Consider the following 23,219-nt stretch of genomic DNA (forward strand, 5'->3'; position numbering starts at 1 on the left):
TCACATGCTGTAGAATCTAGCCACAAGTCGATACGAGGAAAGAGTAGGTCATAACAGTAGACTAAAGTTTCCTCTACGAGCAACTATTTATCTTATGCCATAGTATATTTCTGTTATCATCAATGCCCTCTCTCCAACCCCTTAAGACATAGGCAAAAAATGCAACTCCTCGATTGTCTTTTTTCTTCCTCCAAAGAAGAGAACTGTCATCGTCACCCACGTGCGTAGTGAAAGAGGCATGTCATGAATAATGCATGCAGTTCCCGGTCCAGCCACCAGTTGGCAAGGCACCCACAAGTCATTTCGAAAGATCCTATATACTGAGTATTAGAAGCACATTAAAGGAATTCGTGGGCTTTTTTTTACGTTTGGTATTAGCCAAGCCTTTCAGTTTTAATTTATATAATATGTAGTTATACTTAGTACACAATTTGCAGAGTAAGAGCTTTTTTTGTTTTGCTAATAACTTTGATGCAGTTTGACAAATATTCACAATATTTTGAAAAACTATTTCATCCTCCGCTTGCTCCTTCCTGGAAAGTTTCAGGGTGATCCAGCATGCAGGGGCCCCAGAAACAAGGGGTCCCAAAACACACTTTCTGCACACAATTTCCATTGTGAATTTTAGATAAACACGCACACAGACACACACACATATTCATATATGTGTGTGTCTGTATTTCCAATTTGTAGGTGGCGAGCAGCTCCTTTATATGAAACACTCTACAATACAACTGACAGTCTAAAACTGTGTTTACAAAAAGGGGGGAAGTCCTATGTTTCAGGAGAAGGCGAAATCACCACTCACCAAGAGGAGTGGTAGGTCCAGCCACAGTGTTCGTCCAACGTATCAGTATAAAAAAAAAGGTTCTGGGCTGTTCCTAGTAATAAGGAGTGTAAGGTCCGCTCAGTTGTTTGGATGTAGTAGGAACTAAGTGGAGTCCTGCGGATGGGCATCCATTTTGTAGGATGTAATGGCCTCACACACCCTTGCAGGTGTCATGCTTCATCATCGGCAGTGCTCCTCGTTGGGTCGGCGGTGCAATACCCAACGGGCGACACCTCAAAGAGGGGCTCTTTGGCGGAGATCTTCTATCCAACTGCCGTATGGGTGAGGTGCGGGTGTGGGGCCAAGATGATGTAGGCGTTGCAGTGAGTTAAAATGAGGCTAAGGGTGCCAAGATCAGGTTTATTCTGGGGGGTCCCTTGCTTCAATTAAAAGAGAACTAGACTGTACTCGAAGGGAGGTTATGTTCCCTTGTGCAAGACTAGGCTAGTGTGTGCAGGACTGGGTCGACATGTTTCTCGCAATTGTACATTGACTAGCGATTCATCAGGACCAGTGTCTGAATAAAAATTATTTTGGAAACTGTCTACAAAATGTATTTTCCTACGTATCAGGTACTTAATACTGATTCTCAAGTGGAAAATGAAGGTGTACCTGTGCTGCGCTGTATCTGCCTAAACTATCTGGTCAGTGGTGAGCAACAACAACAGCACCCGGCGGGTAGTACATCGGGTTATAACCTCTGTATTTTCAGGTTGAAAAGTCCAGTGTCTTTGTGGAAAGACCTACCCCTCGCCGCCGGGTCCGGGAGGTCTACAACTGCTCACCTTAAATGTCTGTTTTTCTTGCAGCACAGTTTTTAAGCATAGGATTGGGACAGTGCCACCCACACAGAGCCAGAAAAGTGACAGAGACCTTTGCCATTTTTGCAGCAGCGCCTTTAACCATAGGATAAACTTGAGCTAACCATGCCAAGCTGAAAAATGACAAATCCCTTTTACCTCTCCAGGCATACCATTACAGCTTTGGATTGGTAGAATAGCCAACCTGGAATGAATAAAAGTAGTCTTGGACACCGTATTCAAGCTCATCAGAGAGAACAGCAAGACATAGCTTTGTCCTGACACAAAAAACGTGGAAACTAACCAGAGTTCCCTACCTCCTTTTTTGCATAATGTATGTGGCACTTCAAGTCTGAAAGTGCATTGCTTTAACTTCTACTGTGGGCTTCCTTGTGTCAGGACAAAGCTAGTTCTCTCTGACAAGCTTTAATTAAAGCGAAACACGTGTCAGGGACTGCTTTTATTTATTCCAGGTTGTCTGGAATCGGCATGTCAAGTTTTCTGCATTGCTTCACATTTTACCTGCCACAGGAATTTTGGGCCTGGTTTAGAGTTCAGCAGAAGCAATAGCCATCCCATTTAAACCGGAGTAATCCGTCTTTGGAACTCTAAATCAGGCCTGTTTCCTGATAGGGAACATAATTACACCAAGCTTTGCAGAAAACTAGCATTTTGCTTGGTATAATGTAAATCATTTCACATGTTTTAAAGACATTGTCTTTTTAAAAATCTGAGCCTTCTAGACCTTTAATTTGTAGATCTTTTGAGGAATTGTGAATCCTTGGAGGATCTGCAAAATCCATTTACACTACAGGAGTGCCATTGGATGAGAGAGCTTTTCCTCCCATCATTTTCTGCAGATTCACGAACCCGGCTATGTATTTTCAAAATCCAGCACTTTCTCAGATTGACTGATATTACTGAAAAAGTTTTGTCGCAGTGAACATTATACACAATGTGACACATTGAACACCACACTAGGACAGATTAAGACAAACCGGGCATAATGTTTAGGACTGACACTAGCCGGATGACTAGGCCAGTCAGGAGGATCAACAAAGGGACCTTCTGCATCAAGAAAAATATTTCTATGGGGTTCGAGGGATTTACTATCCTGGAATCCACAGATCACACTAGGGGTACCTTATTCACAAATCTGGCCCTGGATCTGTGACGACTCAGGAAAAAAAGGACAATATGGCACTCCTCAGCTGCATTGGCCCTATGGCCATGCTACGCTAGAATTCTGCGCAGGGCCTGGCCATAGCCTACCAATCCCGGATATGCACGGATGATAGTCATGTGCAACTGAGGTAGCTGCTGTAAGAGGGGCAGGAGGTTCTGACATTTTCCAGAGGCCATGTACAGCCAAGGGTTGTCTGTCCACGATGGTTGGGCTGCATGCCTAATCATTAGGTCACACTCGGTGTATGAGCCCCACTGCATATGGCCAAAGGTCAGGCAAAATTCACTGGAACAAGTCAGTTAAAGAATGGTAATAATGATCAATTAATACTAAAAACTACTGAAATTTAGTATTTAAAGTTAGTTCCGCAATGGTGAGGTTATGGTTTGCTTGGCTGTTTCGTGAGTAATGCTTTGCGCTGCTATCTTTATGGTGCATGTTTAAGTTTAAAAAAAAAAAGTTTTACATCCTTAACCATAAATACATTGCAACTGTGTTTTCTGTTTTTTTGTTTGTTTAATGAGTTTGCGTGTGTGTTAGAAGAGATACCATTGGTTGTAATAATGCTCTCTGATCCCTATCTTGGGCAGCACTACTCATGACTTCCTTTCTGGAGTTTTGTTGTCATTTGTGCTAGTCTCTCATTAACAATGTTACATTTTTAATATGTTGTTTAGTTGCCTAGTGGACTTGCATATTGTTTTCACTTTTTCCCCTGCAGGAATTAGAGCGGGACCCTGGAGACCCTAAGTGGTTGGACGTTATTGAGAAAGATCTTCACAGACAGTTCCCCTTCCATGAAATGTTTGCAGCCAGAGGAGGACATGGGTGAGAAAAACTGAATGTGTGAGGCATGTAGTATTGGACAGCGCCTGGGCATAGTTCTGGGATTGGAGGGCAATAGGAATGAGCGTAGGATTGAATTGCATGGGCTGCACTGATAGAAATGTAGCAGGGTAAGGGGAATTGGGACTATACAGCTGTAGTAGTATATGAATAAATTTATGGGGCTGTTTAAAGTTATGAAACTAAGGGGAGACAGCTGATTGGTTCGATGAAGTGTCATGTATTGGTGAAATGGGCAGAAGTGGTTGGAACCATTCGCCAAAATTATTTATTTCATTTCATGTTGCATTGTAGAACGCTTGAACAGACAGTAGCTGCATCAGAGCATTAAGGAAGGAAGGACAAGAAAGTGCATGAATATGCAACAAATTCCTTAGTCTGTAAACAGATAGGAACAGATGGGACTGTTGTGTTCTGCTGTCCCTTGTGGTACTGCAACAAACTGGGCCGGTTGGGGTCTTAGACCCTTTGTCAAGAAGCCCTGCATCTCTGGACTTGGCTGGAACAGCAGGGCATGTCCCTGGTGGTACAACACCTGGCAGGTTCGCTGAACACCAATGTGGAAAAACAGCGATTGATGCCCTGCAGATCACAGATGGCATTCTCAAGGCCGGAGGTGGCACAAGGTCTCTTTCAGCAGTGGGGAGAGCCTTGGTTAGATCGGTTCACCTCTGCCGAGAACACGCAATGTCAGCAGTTTTGCGTGCTGGAGTTTCCAAGGTGATTCACTCGGAGACTCTTTTCGTCTTGAGTGGAGCACAGGCCTCCTGTATTCCTGTCCGTCCATACCACTCTGGCTTGAGTGCTCAAGAAGACCAGGAACGACCGGGCCCAAGTCATTGTTGTGGCTGCGGACTGGACATGGAGAGCCTGGTATCTGAAGCTTCTCCAGCTTAGCATCTATCCTCTGATCAGGCTGCCCTTTCGGGAGGAACTTCTGCCACAGAAGCAGAGGAGGATTCTCCACCTGAAGCTGTCACCTCTACGCCTTCTTGCGTGGAGATTGAGCGGCAGCAGTTCATAGCATTTGACCTGCCTCTTGAAGTCTGTAATGTTATTTTGGTAGAGAGATAAACAAGAAAAACTAGCTACTACGACAATGTATGTGTAGTGTGTGTCTGCATAGGAAAACCGATTGGTTTTGTATGAAGGCCCTCACCCACCAACCTAGTTGGTGGCATGCTTCATCATAGTGTACCTCAGGTGTGCTACGACGCCGGACTACAGCAGAGTGGGTTTTGTTACGTGAGTGTGAGTGCTAGTGCGTTGAGTGAGGTTTTAAAATTCTGTCCAAGGGGTCCCAAACATTTACTTTATTGGTGGGACCCTGGCAGGGTTAAAAACAAAGGCTTTAGGACGTGTAGGATAGACTTATGGTCTCCCACGTCGAGTGTGGTCTACTAGTTTCAGCCAGGCCTTTTTTCTCAACTGGCTTTCTTCAGGACCTTTATATGTGTGGGGGTGGTACAGGGGTCTTATGTGCTGTCAGTACCCTGTATGTGTAGCACACGCTAAGGTGCTGTACTTGTTAGAGGTGTTTCCTCTCCGTTTTTACTCCCAACTACGGGGGACAAAGTTCCAAGGGTCTCTGCCGGGGGTCCGAGACACCTGTGCGCATTGGCAATGTCTTTGGTACCGCTGCGAATCTATGGTCCTGTCAGGAGCTCCGTGCCGGACCATAGGTTTGCCGCGGTACCGAAGACCAGGGGAAACAGACTAGCTACTCTAGTTCCTCTCTCTCCCTTTGATTGCATAACTATGTTATTTTGGTAGCTATGCGTCCCTCCAAGAAAGGCTGCACCTGCAGATAGAACACATTTGTAATATATTGTACAGAAAAGTCTTTTGACACTCTTTCTGCTGCCCTTTCTGATAATTTGCTTTTTATTGTTAACCCTTGCCCAGCAGGGCTCCTCTCTGGGCACCCTAAAAGGGTACCTTTCAGCCCTGTCTGCCTTTCTCAGGTTGCTAGACCAACCCTCATTATTTAAATCTCCCATTTTAAATAGGTTCCTCAAGGGACTTGTACATATTTTCCCACATTTCCCTTTCATTATGCCTCTGTGGGACCTTAATTTGTTTCTCACTTACCTAATGTGGGCTCCATTTGAACCTCTGCACAATTGGCCCCTCTGGCTGCTTACCATCAAAACAGGCGTTTTAGTCAGGAGGGTGAGTGAATTGCAGGTTTTGTCATTCAAGTCTCCTTACCTGACAATCTTCCCTGACAAGTTGGTGGTTTGCACTAGGGCCTCTTTCCTTCTGAAAGTGGTATCACCATTCCATGTGGGGCAATCTGTCACCTTGCCCACATTCTATGCTCTGCCGCATTCCTCTAAGGAAGAGGAGCGACTCCACCGTCTGGATCCAAAAAGAGTGTTGTTGTTCTACCTTGACCGCACCAAAGAATTCCATGTGGATGACCAATTCTGTGTAGGTTACTTTAGGGGTCGTGCAGTGCAGAAGAGGACTATCTCACGATGTGTCATCCTCTGCATCAAGATTTGCTATGCTTTAGCTTCCTAAAGGCTTAAGAGCTCATTCCACCAGAGGGAAGGCTGCTGCCACAGCGTTGCAACGTGGAGTTTCAGTCCTCAACATTTGTCAGGCAGCAACATGGGCATCCCTGCTCATGTTTACTAAGCATTACTGCCTCAACTAATAATTCCGCAGGGAAGGCCTCTTTGGCCGTTCTGTCTTGCAGGACTTTCTGGTCTAAGCTTGTCCTCAGTCACTCCTCCAAGGGATAATATTGCTTGTGCATCTGTTCAAAGGTAAGGAATCTGCAACTAGATGTCTCCATCAGATGGACAAGTTGCTTACCTTCGGTAATGCCTTATCTGGTAGAAACATGATATAGCCGCAGATCCCTTACCTACCCACCCATCCTCCCCGCACTGTGGACAGGCTTCTAGGGTTAGGACGGATCCCTTTCAGGGCCCTAGTTGTTGAAATACATCATTGTCCATGCACTTTATGGCTCGGCACTTCTGGCGTGGAAAGTCGTGAAAAATAACTGACGCCAGCATGCCGAGTTGGCGCCTAAATAGGTGACGTGGACATCACTTCTAGCGCCGATGACACCGAAGTCATGCAGAGCCAACCGAGACAACCTACCGGTGCACAGGAGTATTGTTTGAAGAAAAATCTTCTGGATCCAGCCTGACGTCTGGATATTCAACAGTAAGGAGTCTGCCGCTATATCAGGTATCTACCAGATAAGGCATTAACAAAATTAAGAATGTGCTCATCAATGTGCCAGTCACACCTGACTTCCTCTCAGATGCTCGCTTTCATCCGAGCTGTTCTGGGCACAATGCAGAGCCTATCCTCCCGAACGGTGAGTCCAGGATATCCAGTTTATGATACCGATGTTTCAGACTATCCTGGAATTCGTTGAGACTAACTCTCAGGCTTTTGTGCGTCATGGCCTCCAGCCTTCTGGCAACACATGCCCGTTGGCATATGGAGCCTCTGCAGTGGGACTTGAAATATCACTGAGCACAGCATCAGGGAAATCTTTCCGACGTGGAGCAGATCTTGAATGGAGCTGCAAATAACCTGCAGTGGTGGCTGGCAAACTGCTTATGGGTCGGTGGTAGACCCCTTTCCCAACCAGGGCTGACTGTAGTGACAGATGCATTACTCATGGGTTAGGACAACTATCTGGGAGAGGTAGAGATCTGAGGACTCTGGTCTACGGCGGAGTCCCAGCTCCATATCAGCCTGCTGGAGCTGTAGGCGATCCAGCTGACATTAAAAGCATTTCTTCCTTTGATCAAGGAAAGGCTAATTCAGGTGTTAACGGACAACACCACTGCAAATGTTACTGCAACAAACAGGGTGGGATGGGGTCATGGACCTTGAGTCAAGAGGCACTGCATATGGCTTGAACGTCAAGGCATTTGCCAGGTGTTTCAACATCTGGTGGGCTCTCTGAACAGTATAACAACTACTCGTAGGGGAGGGTCCGAGGGAAATGTTTTAACGACAAAACAGGTAAATACCCCCAGTGTAACTACATAAAAAACAAAAATACCTGTAAGTCGAATGACGCTGAGAAAATTAAACTAACACTGGATATGTTGCACAGAAAGGATTGAGTCAGTAATCAGAATTCAGACTGGCTATCAACAATTGCTGTTTGAGTCCTATCAGCCCACCCAGATGGCGGAGCCTCATCATGTAGGACACCCAAACCTTGGTCTGTGTGCGAACGCCCAGATGTATTTTGGCATCGCATCACTTGGCCATGGTCTGGTCACCGCAGTTGTTCATGTAGATGGTGAAGCTGATATGTGCAGTGCAAAAAATAAATCAAGTGAAGTGTATAAAATGGCTGAACAAGCAAACAAGGAACTTTAATAGCGTTTGCCTGGACGTCAGATTAAAAAATAGTGAGGTGACAGTGTGACAAAATCACTGTCAAACTTGCTTGGTAGAGATCAAAAATCGGGCCAACATGTTTCTGCCATAATGTGAAAATTCATTGGCATTCTTCAGGGCCAAGCTCTTGTGTGCTACTGCAATTACACTATCAAACGTGCTAGAATGATGAAATATGTAAAAAAAATAATTAATAAACCATTAACAAAATAGAACTCCAAAGCAGACAAATTCAGCCTTCGATGCCTAACGAATCACAAATAGTGTCTCCATCCAGAAGTAGTGCATGATCTCTTCCAGGACTGGGGATAACCTTGGTTAGATCTGTTCACCACCTTTAGGAATGCGTAATGTCAGCAGTAATGTGCTCTTGAGTTTCCAAGGCGGCTCACGCTTTGAGATGCTTTTCGTCTCAAGTGGAGCTTTCCGCCGATACCACTCCTGCCCAAAGTTCTCAAGAAGATCAGGAACAACTGTGCCCAAGTCATTCTTGTGGCTCCAGATTGGGCATGGAGAGTTTGGTATCCCAAACTCTTGAGCATAAGTATCTGTCCCCTGATCAGGCGGCCACCATGGGAAGATCTTAAATTGCAGCAGTGGTGCAGGGTCCTGTACCCAAACCTGCGCACCCTCCACTTTTATAAGTGGAGATTGAGCGGTGAGAGCCTTTGTCCTTCCTGTGACGCTATTTGGCAGCCAGGCGTCCCTCCACCAAAACAGTCAACTCCTGCCGCTGGGACAAATTTGTGACGTGATGTGCATCCAAAAACATTGAACTTCTTGCTACGCACATACCCTACGTTTTATAGTTTGTTCTTTTTGTTGGCCTAGCAGGGCACTGGTCCGGGCACTGTTTAAGATTACTTGTCGGCTATATCTGATTTTTTGCGGTTGCAGAATCAACCTTCTTTGTTTAAGTCACTTGTTGCGACTTGTTTCTACAAGGGACTACAAAACCTATTTTCTCAAAGGCCATACATTATGCCACAATTGGATTGCAATCTGGTCTTAAAGTTTTCTTATGTGCACACTCTGCGAGACCAAGCACAACTGCCTGCTATAGTCACTTAACATAAAACCGGATTTTCTTGTAGCCATAATATAAGCAAGGAGGATTAGCGAACTTTCAGCACTCTCTGTGCAGCCTCCCTACCCAGACATACTAGAAGACCCATGCTTCTCAATTCCAAAGGTGGTGACTATCCATGTATGCTAAAGTATATCATTATCTACTTTCTTCGCACCGCCTCACCCTTTTAAGAGAAGAGACTCCACTGTCTGGACCCAAAAAGAATGTTATCCTTCTGCATTGATAGTACTAGAGAGTTCTGGGTGGAGGAGCAACTATTCATTGGTTATGTTGTGGCGGTGAAAGGAAAGGCTGTGCAGACTTGGACCATCCCACAATGGAAATTGCTCCGCATAGAAATCTGCTACGCATTGGCCAAAAAACAGCCCAGAGTGTTTGTGTGCTCATTCTGCCAAAGCCAAGGCTGTGACCACTGTGTTAGATCTCGGTGTCCCGGTCCAGGACATCTATCAGGCAGCAACGTGGGCGTCTTTACCGATGTTCACCAAGCACTATTGCCTGAACGGTCATGTCCATCATGGCGGGCACTTTGTCCATTCGTTCCTGCAGGACATTTTGGTCTAATACGTTCGTATACCCACCCAGGAAGGTATTGCTTGGGTATCTATTCTATGGTAAGGAATCTGCGGCTATAAGTCTTTATCAGATGAAAAAGCATTTTACCTTCGGTAACTCCTCATCTGGTAGAAACTGTCTCGCTGCAGATTCCTTACTGACCCTCCCTTCCTCCCCGCTCTGCAAATGGATTTCTGCTTAGGGTTACCCTTATGAGGCACATAGTGACGCACACCAGTTCATCAGCATTCTTCGTGGCTCCATGCTTCTGGCATGGAAATGTCGCTAAAAGAAACTGTCATCAGCGCATTGGGATTGCGCCTTTATAGGCACCACTTAAGGCCAGGGTGCTGCAGATGTGAGGCCAATGAACTCCACCTTCCAGGATGCATGAGTACTGTTTAGGAATCTCTGGATCCATTCTAAAGCAATGAAGCTGTGGATAGATAATCTCTACTAGACAAGGCATTAGCGAAGATCAGTAACTTGTTAGAGAAGCATTTACTCCAAACAACATGTTTTATCAGTCCTCATTTATTTCCACTAGCCTGGCATTCTATGTATAACATGTATTTGTTCTGTTTCAGACATGCATACCTTCTGCCAAAGGTAGATGTTTACTAATGTCTTGCAAAGTAAAAAAGCCACTTTTTCAGTGTGACTTTTTTCTTCTTTAGACATAAATGTTACTGCAATACTCTTTTAAAAAATCATCCATTGTGTGCTTTCTTTTTTGTTAACATTGCTGTTTACAGATTTAGTATTCAGGCCCTGATGAGGCTGGGACTGTTAGCTGGCCAGGATGTACTATTTGCACACTGTCTGGTTTGCAAAACACACTTTATTTTGTAATGTGAGCGATGTATTAATTATTGTTTCGCCAAATGTATATTCAAAGAAGTACACAAAACCTACTCAGGGATTGCAGTCCCCTGTGCAGCTGAGAATTTCAGGAAGAGCTGGGCAGGTACGTGAACTGCTGCGAGCAGCCTAACCATGTCACCCCGTCCGCTCCAGATAGCAGAGGGCCCCGAGAATCCGGACTCCGGTAGCCAGCACCAGCCTGCGCCTCAACCGTGCCTGAGATGCCCTGGTTAGGCTGTTCGCAGCAGCTCACGTACCTGCCCAGCTCTTCCTAAAATTCTCAGCCGCGCAGGAGACTGCTCTCACATGTAAGCAGGACAGGGTTACGTTTCGGACACTGGATGAAGGTTTATGATAGGTGTCACTATTCTAGTTATCCCTTATATATTGCTACAGGCGCCCTGAGGAAGTCTATGGTTAAGGACGAAACACGTGTTGGCTTAATCTGTGGCTATTTGTTGTTAATGAAGATTGGAGTGCTGATTAATATACAAACAAGATATGGAATAAAGTGCAAAAAAGAACAACTTCAAAGACTGCTGTGTGAACTTAATATGTGCTTGATTACATGATTGTTGCTCAGGATATTGACTTTTTGTCTGTTACATATGTGTAGACCGAGGTCTACATTCTTTGACAACACGGGGTGGTCGTTGTACAATATCCTTAGAGCGCTCTCATTAAGAAAATATTAATTGTATACTTAAGCTTCATGACCTTGCGCAGTTTATACCCTACTGCCCTTTCTCACGGATTATGTTGGAATCATACCCCAACATTAATCCCAGTGATAGAAGTATGATTCCATGCACTGGGGGGCTCCCTTGAGGTACCCGCCTGTATTCCCTGTTACGGCCTTTCAGGGCCTGACAGCAAGCTAGTGCCGCTGCTGGCCACAGGCTGGATTCTGCCCTCCTGCTGCTGAGCCCACCTCAAGCAGAGGAAGATAGAACAATAGCTTTCCTGTTGCAGGGAGGTGTGATCCCCACCCAGACAGGACTTTGTGTATTGGGCTGGGGTGGGGTGCTTGCCAGCGCCACCAGACTGCTTTGTAGGGCACATTTAGTGCCCTTCTTACATACTCCAGTTGGAACCAGTTCTGGGAGTCCTTGGCTCCTGCTCTGGTGTGAAACTGGACAAAGGACATGGGAGTATCCTTCCCTCTTGTCCAGCCCCTCCTCTGGGAGGGACCCCTGAGTCGTCCCAACCCTTTTCCTAGGGTACTCAAGGGCTTACCTGTGGATCGCTCTTCAGATTCGTCGTGGGACAAGACTCGAGCCTAAAACCACGTCGCTCTTCGACCGTCTGGACACTTGGACTTCGCCTGGAATAGAGACTGCATCAAGGAAGACTCCTGCTGCTCCTGATTTTTTCTTTTTTTTTTAACAAACTTTATTAGGTTTATAAATCAAGACATCAGCAGTTTGTCAAATCCTAGTTCTAGCATTTCCCCTCTTGATGTGCCCTTTGATCATACAATTCTAGGGTCTCTAACGAAGTCCCATTACACATATCAATACAATATCGCAGAATAATTGACTGAACAAACAAAGAAGAAAATTACATATGAGTCAAGGGGAATATCCTCTTCTGCTTAGCGATGCCCTCAAAATATCCTTGGGTCACAAATCCTAACAATTCCAATCTAATACACTCACAAACTTCCCTCCCCCCAGGCATGTCGCTTCCAATGTTATGCTGTACTATCAATAGACATCAGCTTTACGTAGTTGGTGGCATCCATTGGCCAAATAATGTGGCCCTGTTGCTCCTGATCTCGCTGTTCTTCAAGTTTTCTTCCTCGTCTGTGCTTCTTATAGGATCTTCACCAGACCTGTTGGCATCAAGGACCCTTGAAGTAATCTACCTTGATGTGAAGGAGTCACTCCCCTGCATTTGCGGGCACCGCAACAAAGCTGGCCGGTCTGCTGACCTGGACGTCCTGCAGACTTCGAAAGGCTCAGCAACACAGGTGGTGGTTCTGCAACTCCCTCTCTGCATTTTTGAGGCCAGTATTCCTCATCGGAACTGCTAGGACCAAACCCCTGTGCACCACATCGACTTGCTGTTGCCAAAGCTTGTTGGCTCGGCACTCCAGAGATCTTCGGGCTACAAGAAGCTCCAGCATCTCTTCCTGCCAAGTTCAGTGTCCTCGCCGCATCCTCTGCACCATGGGCCTTCCTTCTTGGTGAGCTGCTTGAAGTCCTCTTCCAACTCCTGTGCCATTTGGCCTGTGGGTATATTCCTGCTTCAGTGGGCTCACCTGCTTGCTCAGGACCTGCTCGGATTCTTCTTGTGGTGAGTCCCTTGGACCTTGCTGATCCCAACGTTGCTTCTTCCTTGTTCTCCACACCAGTGCAGCTTCCAAGGCTTTTTGGTTCTCACGCCATACACCGACCCTCTGGTTCTCAACTACGGACATGGGACAGCTCATGGCACGGCTCCTGGTCTTCCTCAGTGTCACCTGGTCCTCAGAGCTGCAGCGATATGGTCACAGTCAACACTTCTAAACTGTCCAACATTGGTGGGCATTGCTCTTCTTTTCTCCTGGCTAACTCCAAGAGGCAAAGACTCTGTCCCCTCTGCTTACAGGTTCTTCACTTCAAGAATCCACCCTTGGATTCCACCAGACTCCTGCACAGTCTTCTCCAGTGTCATCTCTCCTGAAGACCCCCATTGTGGTCTATAGCGGTTTCCGACGTTACTTTGCACCTACGCACCAGTCTTCCTTGGTGTAGGTTTCTTGGTTCCTGGGGTATCCAAGGGTGGGCTAACTCTCCACACTTCTGTCTTCCACAGGGTTTCTTCATGGTCCAAACTACAACCTCGACTTTCCCGTTGACTTCTATTGAGTACGAGGCTGTGTTTCCACCCGGCAAACGGCCTCCATGGAGTTCCTGGGTACTTACCATAGGTGGTTCCTTGTGTCCCCCGCTCCTCTGAGTCTCCTTGTCCAATTCGCGACTTTGGTCGCAGTTCACATTACACCTTCTTAGTATATGGTTTGGTGTCCCTCTACAGACCGCTGTATTTTGTGCTTACTTACTCATTTGCAATTCAAGTATTGTTGTATTTGTTTTTTGTATCTCTGGGTAGGAAATACACATGTGTTATTAAGTGTTGTGTAATAAATAGACATATTTGTATATATATACACGGTGTGGTTCTGTTTAATTTAACATACACTACAGGATTAGAACTGGTAAAAACAAGCTGCTTAACACTCCTTCAAGATAAGCCTGAAGGCTGCTCTCCACAGCTACCACTTTGGTGCAAGGTGCTTTAATTATTTAAGTGTGCACCATAAACTAAGCCAGCTTCCTACATCTGGTATTTACTTTCTAGAAATCCTGGGAAGTTTCAGGTAAAAGAGGAAAACGGGTGAGCTGTGTTTTTGGGTTTGAAAGTGACAAAAGGAACATGAAAGCATTATATGTGCTATCTACCTCACTATTATTAGTGCCTTTGCAGATGGAGAAGTAAAATAATTATTTTCTTGTGGCAGGACCAATTGTTTGATGAAGCAGGTTGGTTTGTCTCTTTTTTGTGTATCATTTTTTAAATGAGCAATTGCCATTGTCTTTCCAGACAGCAGGACCTATACCGTATTTTGAAGGCGTACACCATATACCGGCCAGACGAGGGATACTGTCAGGCTCAAGCACCTGTAGCAGCTGTCCTACTAATGCACATGCCTGCTGAGGTAAGAATTTACAATTATATGTTTTCCAAAGAAAGGGAAGGGCTTACTATAGCAGGTAACAAAATACTCTGCTTTTAATTAGTGTACTTAATTCTGACCCATCTTTGTTATGTTATGAAGTATTTTTAGAGCGCTGCGTGCATTATGCTTTTTATCGCTCAAAGCCAACATAAGGGCTTAAACCATGGTAAGAAGGATAAATAAGCCATAACAAATAACCACATATTAAATGTAAACTAAAAACTACTGATTACACCTTGTTTTGAGGCTTTATCCAATCTCTGAAGAGTAGATTCCATCCAAAAGTGCGGGTAAAGGGAGTACCATGTCCTAACTGCTCCCACTAGGAGGACTGTGCTACCTCGAGTGTTCATTTGGGGTGTTTGGAGGATAACCTTGTCAGTAGAACGCAGGATACAACCTGGTATGTGCCTTTTTAGTTTTAGTTGCTAGGAAATCGGGAGATGATTGATTAGGAACTCCTTACCAGAGTGCCATAGTTTAAAATGTGCTTGTTTCACACTGTAGCAAGTGCAGTGATCCAAGTACTGTGCTGACATGGCCTTGCCTGAACACACCTTGGAACGAACAGTGGCAGCATTCTATATCAGATTAATAGATGAGGTCTTGCAAGGTGTCAGTTGAGCTGCTAGGTAGACTAGATTAAGGTGTTGATGACAGGACGTTAATATTAAGCCTGAAAACACTTTTCAGTGTCTGTATTTCGAGAAAACCGATATAAACACCTTAGGTGAATAAGCATCAATTATAAGATCAGCTTCAACAATAATGCCATTATTGCAGATGTTTTTGTTTTTTGCAAAGTCTGATGGCTCCTCTATTTCCGCAGGTAGACTGATTGTATTCCAAAAACCAGCTTTGTTTTTAGTGATGAGAGCTCTGTTTTATCGGAGTTGAGCTTTAAAAAGGTTCCCGGATAACAGCTTTGGGTGAAGTATAGACAATTTGTAAGAGATATTGACCTGTCTACCTTTTTGGATTAAGTAAATTGTGACAAATCCACAATCTGCTGTGGTTCATTACATGCAGAACTGGACTCCAACAAATTGGAGAAATTTAGCCAGGGGCTTCTGCAAACAGTAATTAAAAACTGAGATAAAATGGAACCTGAGGAACAAGTGCGTTGCTATAAATCCACTGAGTAAAAGTTGTTTTTAGCAACCCTCTCTTTTTCTCTTTTAAAAATATTGTAATCCATGTCAACGCTTCGCCTGCAAAACCTAATTTTCCCTGTGTCGACTCCAGTGTGGCATGATAGATGGTGTCAAAAGCACCTGAGGGATGTAAGGTAACTAGTGCTCTGACACCACCACCTCCAGTCTTCTGAGATAAGCTAAGGCAGGCAGCATAATAAGTTCCATAACATGGCTCGGCCTGAAACGAGAGTGTTCGGTTTCCGCCGCTAAGTTCTGAATTTGCCTGAACCATATTTCCAATAATTCACCTAAACATGGCTTTAGCAAAATGAGGGAGAAATTGTAAGGCAAGCTTGCAGTTTGAACTTGACTAATCCTCTGAAAACCTATTGGTGCATTTTCCTTGTGAACAGGATGCAGAAGTGTGTTTAAAAAGTATGCAAGTGAGGAATTGTAGGTTTTTTGTAAGTGAGGAATTGAAGGTCTCAATAAATTTCTAGATTTACTATTAGGTTGAAATTTCTCTAGTCTATTGTGGTTTGTATTATGCCTCCTCTCTATATTTTTATAAAGGCACAGATCTGAGATTTGAAACAGAATTTAAAAAATGGAGTGACTCTATGAATGGAATTGGATATCCCCAATATAAACAATTAAAATTTGCTAAATGCAAGGTCCTACTTATTGACTTGTTCTGTGGTTGGCTTCTTAGAATTAAGATAAAGTTGGCTAGGCAATTTTTGGGATTTAGCGATAAGCATGCTCAGTCATCCAGTCATAGATTTAATTCTCCCTTTCAAGGGTGATGGCACCAGCCTCCTCATCTAAGCCTGAGACTTCGTTACAGCTGACTGGCATGGCAGATAAGCTTTGAAATTTACATAAAAAAAATCAACCATTCCATATCTATTTCTAGTTGTTTGTCATCAGCTGATGGGCTACAAAAGCCACTCCTCCCCCTAATTTGCCCACCGTTTCCATGCAATGGATTTAGAAGCTCCAAGGGACTAAGTCATCCAACATTTGGACAGTCATCAGACAGCCTTGTTTCTGTTAAACATGGACTGAATTATATATTGCATTCAGAGATAAGCAATTTAGAATTTTTCTTTCACTGATTATCTGCCTTCTCGTGTTGCTTTTAGGGATACCGCCTTCAATTGCAGTAGGTATGCCATGAGTGTACTATTAGCAAGGGGCTTTTGTGATCGAGATTTTCGCTCTCTAATGCAGCTACTATTTCCCCAACTGGTAAAAGACTAAGTGTGAATAATATTAGCACAGACGGCAGAATATATCAAGTGCCTCTATTTAGCCCCTATCCTAACAGTGAAATTACTTTGACCTTCCTTCACTTTTTTCTGCTTTCAGTTTGTCTTCATCTCTTCATCCTTACCCGTTAGCTTTCCCATAATGCTAAGTTTAGCTAATCTGAATTTAAATGTAATTAAATGGCCTTTCAGTTTAATTAGTAGAATTCTTCTCTAACCCTAGATCTAACTAAACCGTGTATTTAGTTTACATAATTGAAATGCTACCCTGTATTAAACGTTTATGCTAACCCTATTTTCCTTAATAAATCTAATTTAATTACTTTATTAAATGGCAACTTACATGCAATCGTTACCCTAATTACATTTAGGACTTCAAATAAATGTAATTCAGTTATTTTAAATTCTTATCCTGAACCTAAATTAAAATATAAACCTTATGTTCACCATATTTCGAAAAGTAACCGTATTTGTAAGATTTCAAATGCATTTGTATTGACATCATTTTATCGATTTTAAATCACTAACTGCGAATGCCTTTGCAGAACATTATTTAAAATTAAATAAGTAATGTTGTAACACTAACCCTTTATTGTAATTAAATTAAAGTGTGCGCCTAGTAGTTAAACCCTTCACCCTAACCCTAAATTAAACATGTGCATTATTTTAAATTATATAAAATATTACACTGGTGGTCTTATAGCCCTAATAATAGATTATGCAATCCTTAAAATGTATTTCTCCTCCTACTTTTTGGGTAGTGATCGCATAACTTCACAAATGCAGCTGTAATAAATATGTTAATGTGATAGCAGGGAAGTAAATTTCCAAAGTAATGACTGCATAGTGGATATTGAAGATCTGGAAAACTAGAATTACACGTGTGCATACATAAGTTAGTAACGTTTCCTTTGATGCCTTTATGTACATGAACAACTGCGTTGCTGGTGTCTGTGTTAAGGACCACCCACATCTTCCCAGGCTAAAAGTGAAGCTCCATAGCAGGAGTGCTCTCATATATACACATTTTTAATTATTCCTTCTTACTTTTGGAAAGAGAGTCCCTCCTCACTGCATAGGCAAATTAAAAGCTTGATAGTCTGTGAGAGAGATCCATGCTTGAGTCATTGTAAATGTGCAAAACTTTCCCTTTCTCAAAAACTTGACCCTCCATTGATTAACTGCTTGGTGTCATTGAGAATCTTAGAATTTTCATCCGTGGCTGCGGAGGTGTCTGTATAATCCTTTGCTCAATACTTTCTCCAGTGTTTGCACAAATCTTGTGAAAATATTTGGGAGAGGCTATCTTGAACATTTGTGTCTTGTGCCCATGATATGTACATAATGGAGCACTGGGTAGACCTCATTTAGTAGTGATTTCAGAAGTCAAACTAGCACTTGTAGTGGACACTCAGTAAATTCGAAATCTGCAGGCACAGACAAAAGGAGGGAGGGTGCGGGTACGAAGTCACTGACAACGAGAGGGCAGGGGGAGGAGGCATGGACAACGGGAGGGAGGGTGCCGGACAGAAGGCATGGACAACGGGAGGGCGGGGGAGGGTAGAAGGCATGGACAGCGGGCGGGAGGGCGAGTGGACTTAGAAGGCTTAGAAGGCACCAAAGCACGTTGTGCCTGCAATAGGAGAACCTCTGTAAAGAAAATAGTGCTCACAGTCTAAATAACAGATACCCTGTAACAGCCGAAGTAAAGGGGCCAGTTGCCATCGGAGGTAACAAATGAAGAGGAGGCGGTACTAAGGAGGGACTAACAAGCCTATTGACGAATCAGTAGCCCGCATTTAGGACGGACAAAGACACAAGTCAATGGCAAATATGGGCAGAGAGTGGGCGGAGCTTCCTCAAAGTCAAAGTCAAAGTTTTTATTTGTAAAGGTACTCATCAGAGGACCACAAATATACATTTACAACATTCAAAGGAAAAATAAAACATAACTTCACATATCAATCAATATAATTTTAAAAAAGTTTTAAGAAATTTATAAAAGTTATAGCAAACGAGTTCATTTGGAGGCTGTTTACACAGATCCATTAATTCACTCACTCGAGTAATTCTACAAGATCGATAAATGGGAGCGAGGTATCTTTTCCGAGCAGTAGTTACCATTGAACTGGGGCATACATACAACAGATGCTCTAAGGTTTGGTCTCCCCCCTCACACAAGGGACAAATCGTGGATCCCCCTGGCTGCCATTTTACGGTATAAGATAATACGGGTAAAATACCCAGTCTTAACAAAGTAATCATCCTCCTTGGGCCGTGTGGCAATGAAAACCCAATATATGGTCGTTTTTGTTTATATTCCAGGGAGTTTACAAAAGATTTGTACATTGGCAGTTTTTTACAATGTTGGTAGTCTAGTTGATAGCTTAGCTTCGGGGTAAAGCATTTTAAGAAAAGTTTCATTTGAGCATTTGACCAGCCTTTCAGCATTTCCGGGGTAATCTCTGCCATTTGTAAAATAATTTTCATATTTTTTGAAAATGTTTGATTTCTCGATGCATCCTCCAACATTTCCTGGCCCAGCAGATATCTTAATGTCCCTTCTTTTGCATGGAGTAGATTGTAACTCCATCTTATTACATTTGCTACCGCCGTGGCATATGAGCTCGTGATCGAAAGTTCCATACGTAGTGCTTGGACTGGTGTAGAGTCGGAAACTTTCATTATCCTTTTTAAAATTTTTCCCTCCTTACGATCCATATAGGACCACTGTGCCATTGGAATATATTCTGTTGCGTATGACAAAACAGGAGGAATTTTTGTTTTATAAATTTTTATTAAAGAGGAGAAATGCCGATTCCCAGTTGTCCGGTATAGCCTTAGGAGGGCCTCAGTATGCACCTCAGACTTCCTCTTCAGATTTTCTATATGACTTTGATTAGAGTTATTTTTTGTGAGGATCCTGCCTAAGTATGGATATTCGTTGACTGTTTCTATCTCCTTTCCACCTATACTCCATCTATATTTGACAATAGATTTCTTCTTTGAGAAAACCACAATTTTTGTTTTGTTTAAATTGGGAACTAAGAAGTTAGTTTTAGAGTAATCATGAAGGATGTCCAAAGATAGTTGCAGACCATAAGGAGTAAGATCGAACATCACGATATCATCGGCATATAGTAGCACTTGTATATTTTGTTTAGCAATTTTAGGGGACAAATTTGAACCTTGAAATAATTGTTTAGGTAAGTCGCTGAGATATAGGGAAAATAATAATGGAGCTAAGAGACATCCTTGCTTTAGGCCGTTAGATGTTTTTATCCTTTCTGTTAATCCTTGTTCGCCTCCCATTTGGACCTGACTCCATGTATCAGTGTGGAGGTTCACTATTGTTCGGAGCAGTAAGTCTGGGATGCCAAGTTCCTTAAGTTTAAACCATAGAGTAGGGCGATCTACTCGATCGAATGCCGTTGAGTAATCTACGAACACCGCATATACCGCCTGGGATTTACCAGTTACATATTTATCTATTATTGTTTGTATTATAGCGATGTTGTCCGTTACTGAATGTTTTGGCCGAAAGCCAGCTTGAAACATAGGGATTTTTTTTAATGAGAAAGCCCATTCTTTTAATCTTTGTAGTACCTCCGCTGCGAATATTTTTCCAGCAGCATCCATTAAAGCAATTTGACGATAGTTTCCTGCAATTGACCTGCTTCCCTTTTTGTATATTGGGATGATGGTACTTCCCTGCCAGGATATAGGAATCTGTCCAGTGTTGAAAATATGATTGAATAAATTTGCTAACAATTTACTCCATTCCATTATATTTACCTGATAGATCTTTATTGGGAGCTGGTCTGGTCCAGAAGCTGCTGTTTTCCTAGCTTTTCTTATATTCCGTTCCACTGAGATCGTTGTGACTCTATATACATATGGGTCAACGTCATCACTACCTTGTTCTGTGCTTTTCCCCTCAAAATTACCCTGGTTTGCTTTATATAAGTCCATTAAGTAGGATTCCCAGTCCTTTGGAGTAACGGGTATAGCTTGTAACTTTTTTTTTGTACCAGTTAGTTTTGCTACAAGTGACCAGTACTTCCGGGAATTCATGTCTTTTGCCGCTTCTTGTATATCCACCCAATTCCTGTCTTGATTTTCGTTCTTTATTTTTTGCTTTTTCCTTCTAAGTTTATTTTTTAGTTTATTTATTTCCTTCTTAGTTGACATAGAGTTGTTCAAATATTGAGAACGTACTAATCTGTTCAACTTTTTCTTAATTACATTTAATTGGGTATTTTGTGTATTATTTTTATTGCGGTTTTTAATCTCATTATTCACACCTTTAGGAGCGCATTGCAGTTTGTCCATTAATAGATTTTTTAGCTTATTGGTAATGAACTCGAAATTTTCTATTGGATCATCCAAGGTAATTTCTGTTAGGAGATCTTTCTGTTCGATCAACCTCGATATTCTGTCCAATACTTTCGAGCTCCAGAAGATTCTTCTTTGGGCACTATTTACCACAACAGTACTTCTAAAAAATGTTAGCTGCCTACTGGTAGCTGGTTGAGTCCTCCATTCTGTTTTTAAGATTAGCAAAGCATGGTCACTCTCTGGGCGGAGCTTCTATTCACCTACTCCTCTACAATGAGTCTCACAGAGCAGCGCATGCGCGCTGGCTCAGGTTCGATCTGAAAAAGCTCTTTCATGAGTACTACAGAGGGAAGGGTTCTCCCTCCACCCAGATGTTAATTCATTTGAGTACAGCTTTTGATTTGTCAAAAATGTGTGATACCATAGAAAGAATGCTTATCCAGTATTGGGGTATCTTTCATAGATTCACATGCCTGAATCATTCCCCGTCGCCGAGGCGGGAGTCCCACGGTAATTATATATACAAAAGCAGTGCCTTAGAATAATCTGTAGTAGGCTGACAAGACTATAGGCCCCAAAAGGCCCAAAACTTAGCAGCCTATCTACCTCATTATATGAAAAGAACTGAAAGTAGTTCCAACCATTCAGCTGTCAGCACCCACTATAACCTTCCCAGCAGAGGCAGTTCTCCTCAGATTTTCACCGCACGTCGTGTGGAAGGGAGTCTCCCTGAGTGCCTACTCCGTTTTCAACTTTTTTCTACAGAATGTCTGAGAAGAAAGCCCTTTTCAAGGCCTGCAGGACCTGTGATAAAAAGAGGGTCCATGTAGATGATCAGCATAAGGACTGCATCTACTGCCTGCATCCCAATCACATTGTGAAGGATTGCAGGATTTGCCGCACCTTCCCTGCCAAGACCATCGGGACAGGGAGGCAAGGGTTCTTCTTTGGCTCAAATCATCTTCCACAGATGATGAGGACAGAGCTTCCACATCCAGCAAAAGAGCCAGATCCAGAGATAGCTCTTCTCCTGAGAGGAAAAAACAACACAAATCCTCTCATAGAGCTTCAGAACCCTCATTCAGGTTATCCTCTCCTCCTCTTGAATCTCCAGCTTCTCCGCCTTCAGGATCTTCATCTAAAACTGTGAGTAAAGCACAGACAAAAACTGTTTCTCTGGTGTCTTCTCACACAGTCTCTGTGACTTCTACCACCTCAAGCTCTTCGGCTACGGTGTCTACCTCTGCTATTACTTCACCTATTGTGTCAGCCAAGGTTTCCTCAAAGAAATCTTCAGGGGCTAAGGATGTTTTTTTAATCTCTTCAAAATCATCGTCGACGACCATTCCATCGACCGTTCCATCGTCGTCGAAGTCATCGTCGACAAAAGCCCCCTCGACGTCAAAATCATCGTTGACGAAGGCCCCGTCGACGACATCCCCATCGACGACAAGTCATCTACAGTACCACCGTCGACGACAATCCCATCGAGCTCGTCGACAGCCATTCCAGCAAAGAGTCCAGTAATCACTAAGACTCCGCCTGCAAGACCCTGGCCTTCTCTACCTCAGGTGTCTCATGCCTCAACTATAGCATATACTCATTTTCAGATAAAAACCTATCATAGGCAAGACTACTCCAATATTTCTCCACTGCTACCATCGCAGATTTTAGAAACATATGTGGAAGATGTGGAAGAAGAGGAATCTTGATGATGGAGATGATGGTCCCTTTGGGATTGCACGCCATCCATCCGAATTACAAATAAAATGCCAGGATGCGGATGAAGAAGAGGATATACAGGAGCATTACTACCAAGAGGATTTGTCTACACCTTTCTGTAGACAATGATACAGAGCTCCACATTCGGAGGAGTCAAGTCATCTTTCTCCTTCGTTGATACAGGACTTACAGGCCATGTTGGCAGACTATCGCCAAAGGTTCCCACCTACACCGTCCACACCAATTGTACCTCCGGTACCAGCGGACGTACCTACGCCTCCACCACCGCAGCCTCCAGTGTCGCCAAGACACACTGCAGAACCCACACCACAAGAGGATCGTTATACTTCCTCTTCGGATGAGGATGGAAGAGAAGAAGGCGAGTTGCCCCATGACAACACACCTGCGGATCCGTGGGATGACTATGTAATACTCATGCCTTCCCCTCCTTTGCCGCAACCCTCTGATTCTC

The 23,219-nt window shown here is 43.5% G+C and overlaps 1 protein-coding gene across 1 annotated transcript in view; it reads left to right on the forward strand.

Moving 5' to 3' along the window:
• Nucleotides 1-23,219, forward strand: part of TBC1D10B (TBC1 domain family member 10B) — a 367,011-nt gene that overhangs the window by 162,383 nt on the left and 181,409 nt on the right. Inside the window, exons 4-5 of the mRNA XM_078652863.1 lie at nucleotides 3,537-3,643; nucleotides 14,145-14,259. Coding sequence (XP_078508989.1) covers nucleotides 3,537-3,643; nucleotides 14,145-14,259 — 222 coding nt within the window. The remainder of the gene's footprint in view (nucleotides 1-3,536; nucleotides 3,644-14,144; nucleotides 14,260-23,219) is intronic.

The sequence above is a fragment of the Lissotriton helveticus genome, chromosome 7, assembly GCF_964261635.1.
Source record: "Lissotriton helveticus chromosome 7, aLisHel1.1, whole genome shotgun sequence".
NCBI classification, from domain to species: domain Eukaryota; kingdom Metazoa; phylum Chordata; class Amphibia; order Caudata; family Salamandridae; genus Lissotriton; species Lissotriton helveticus.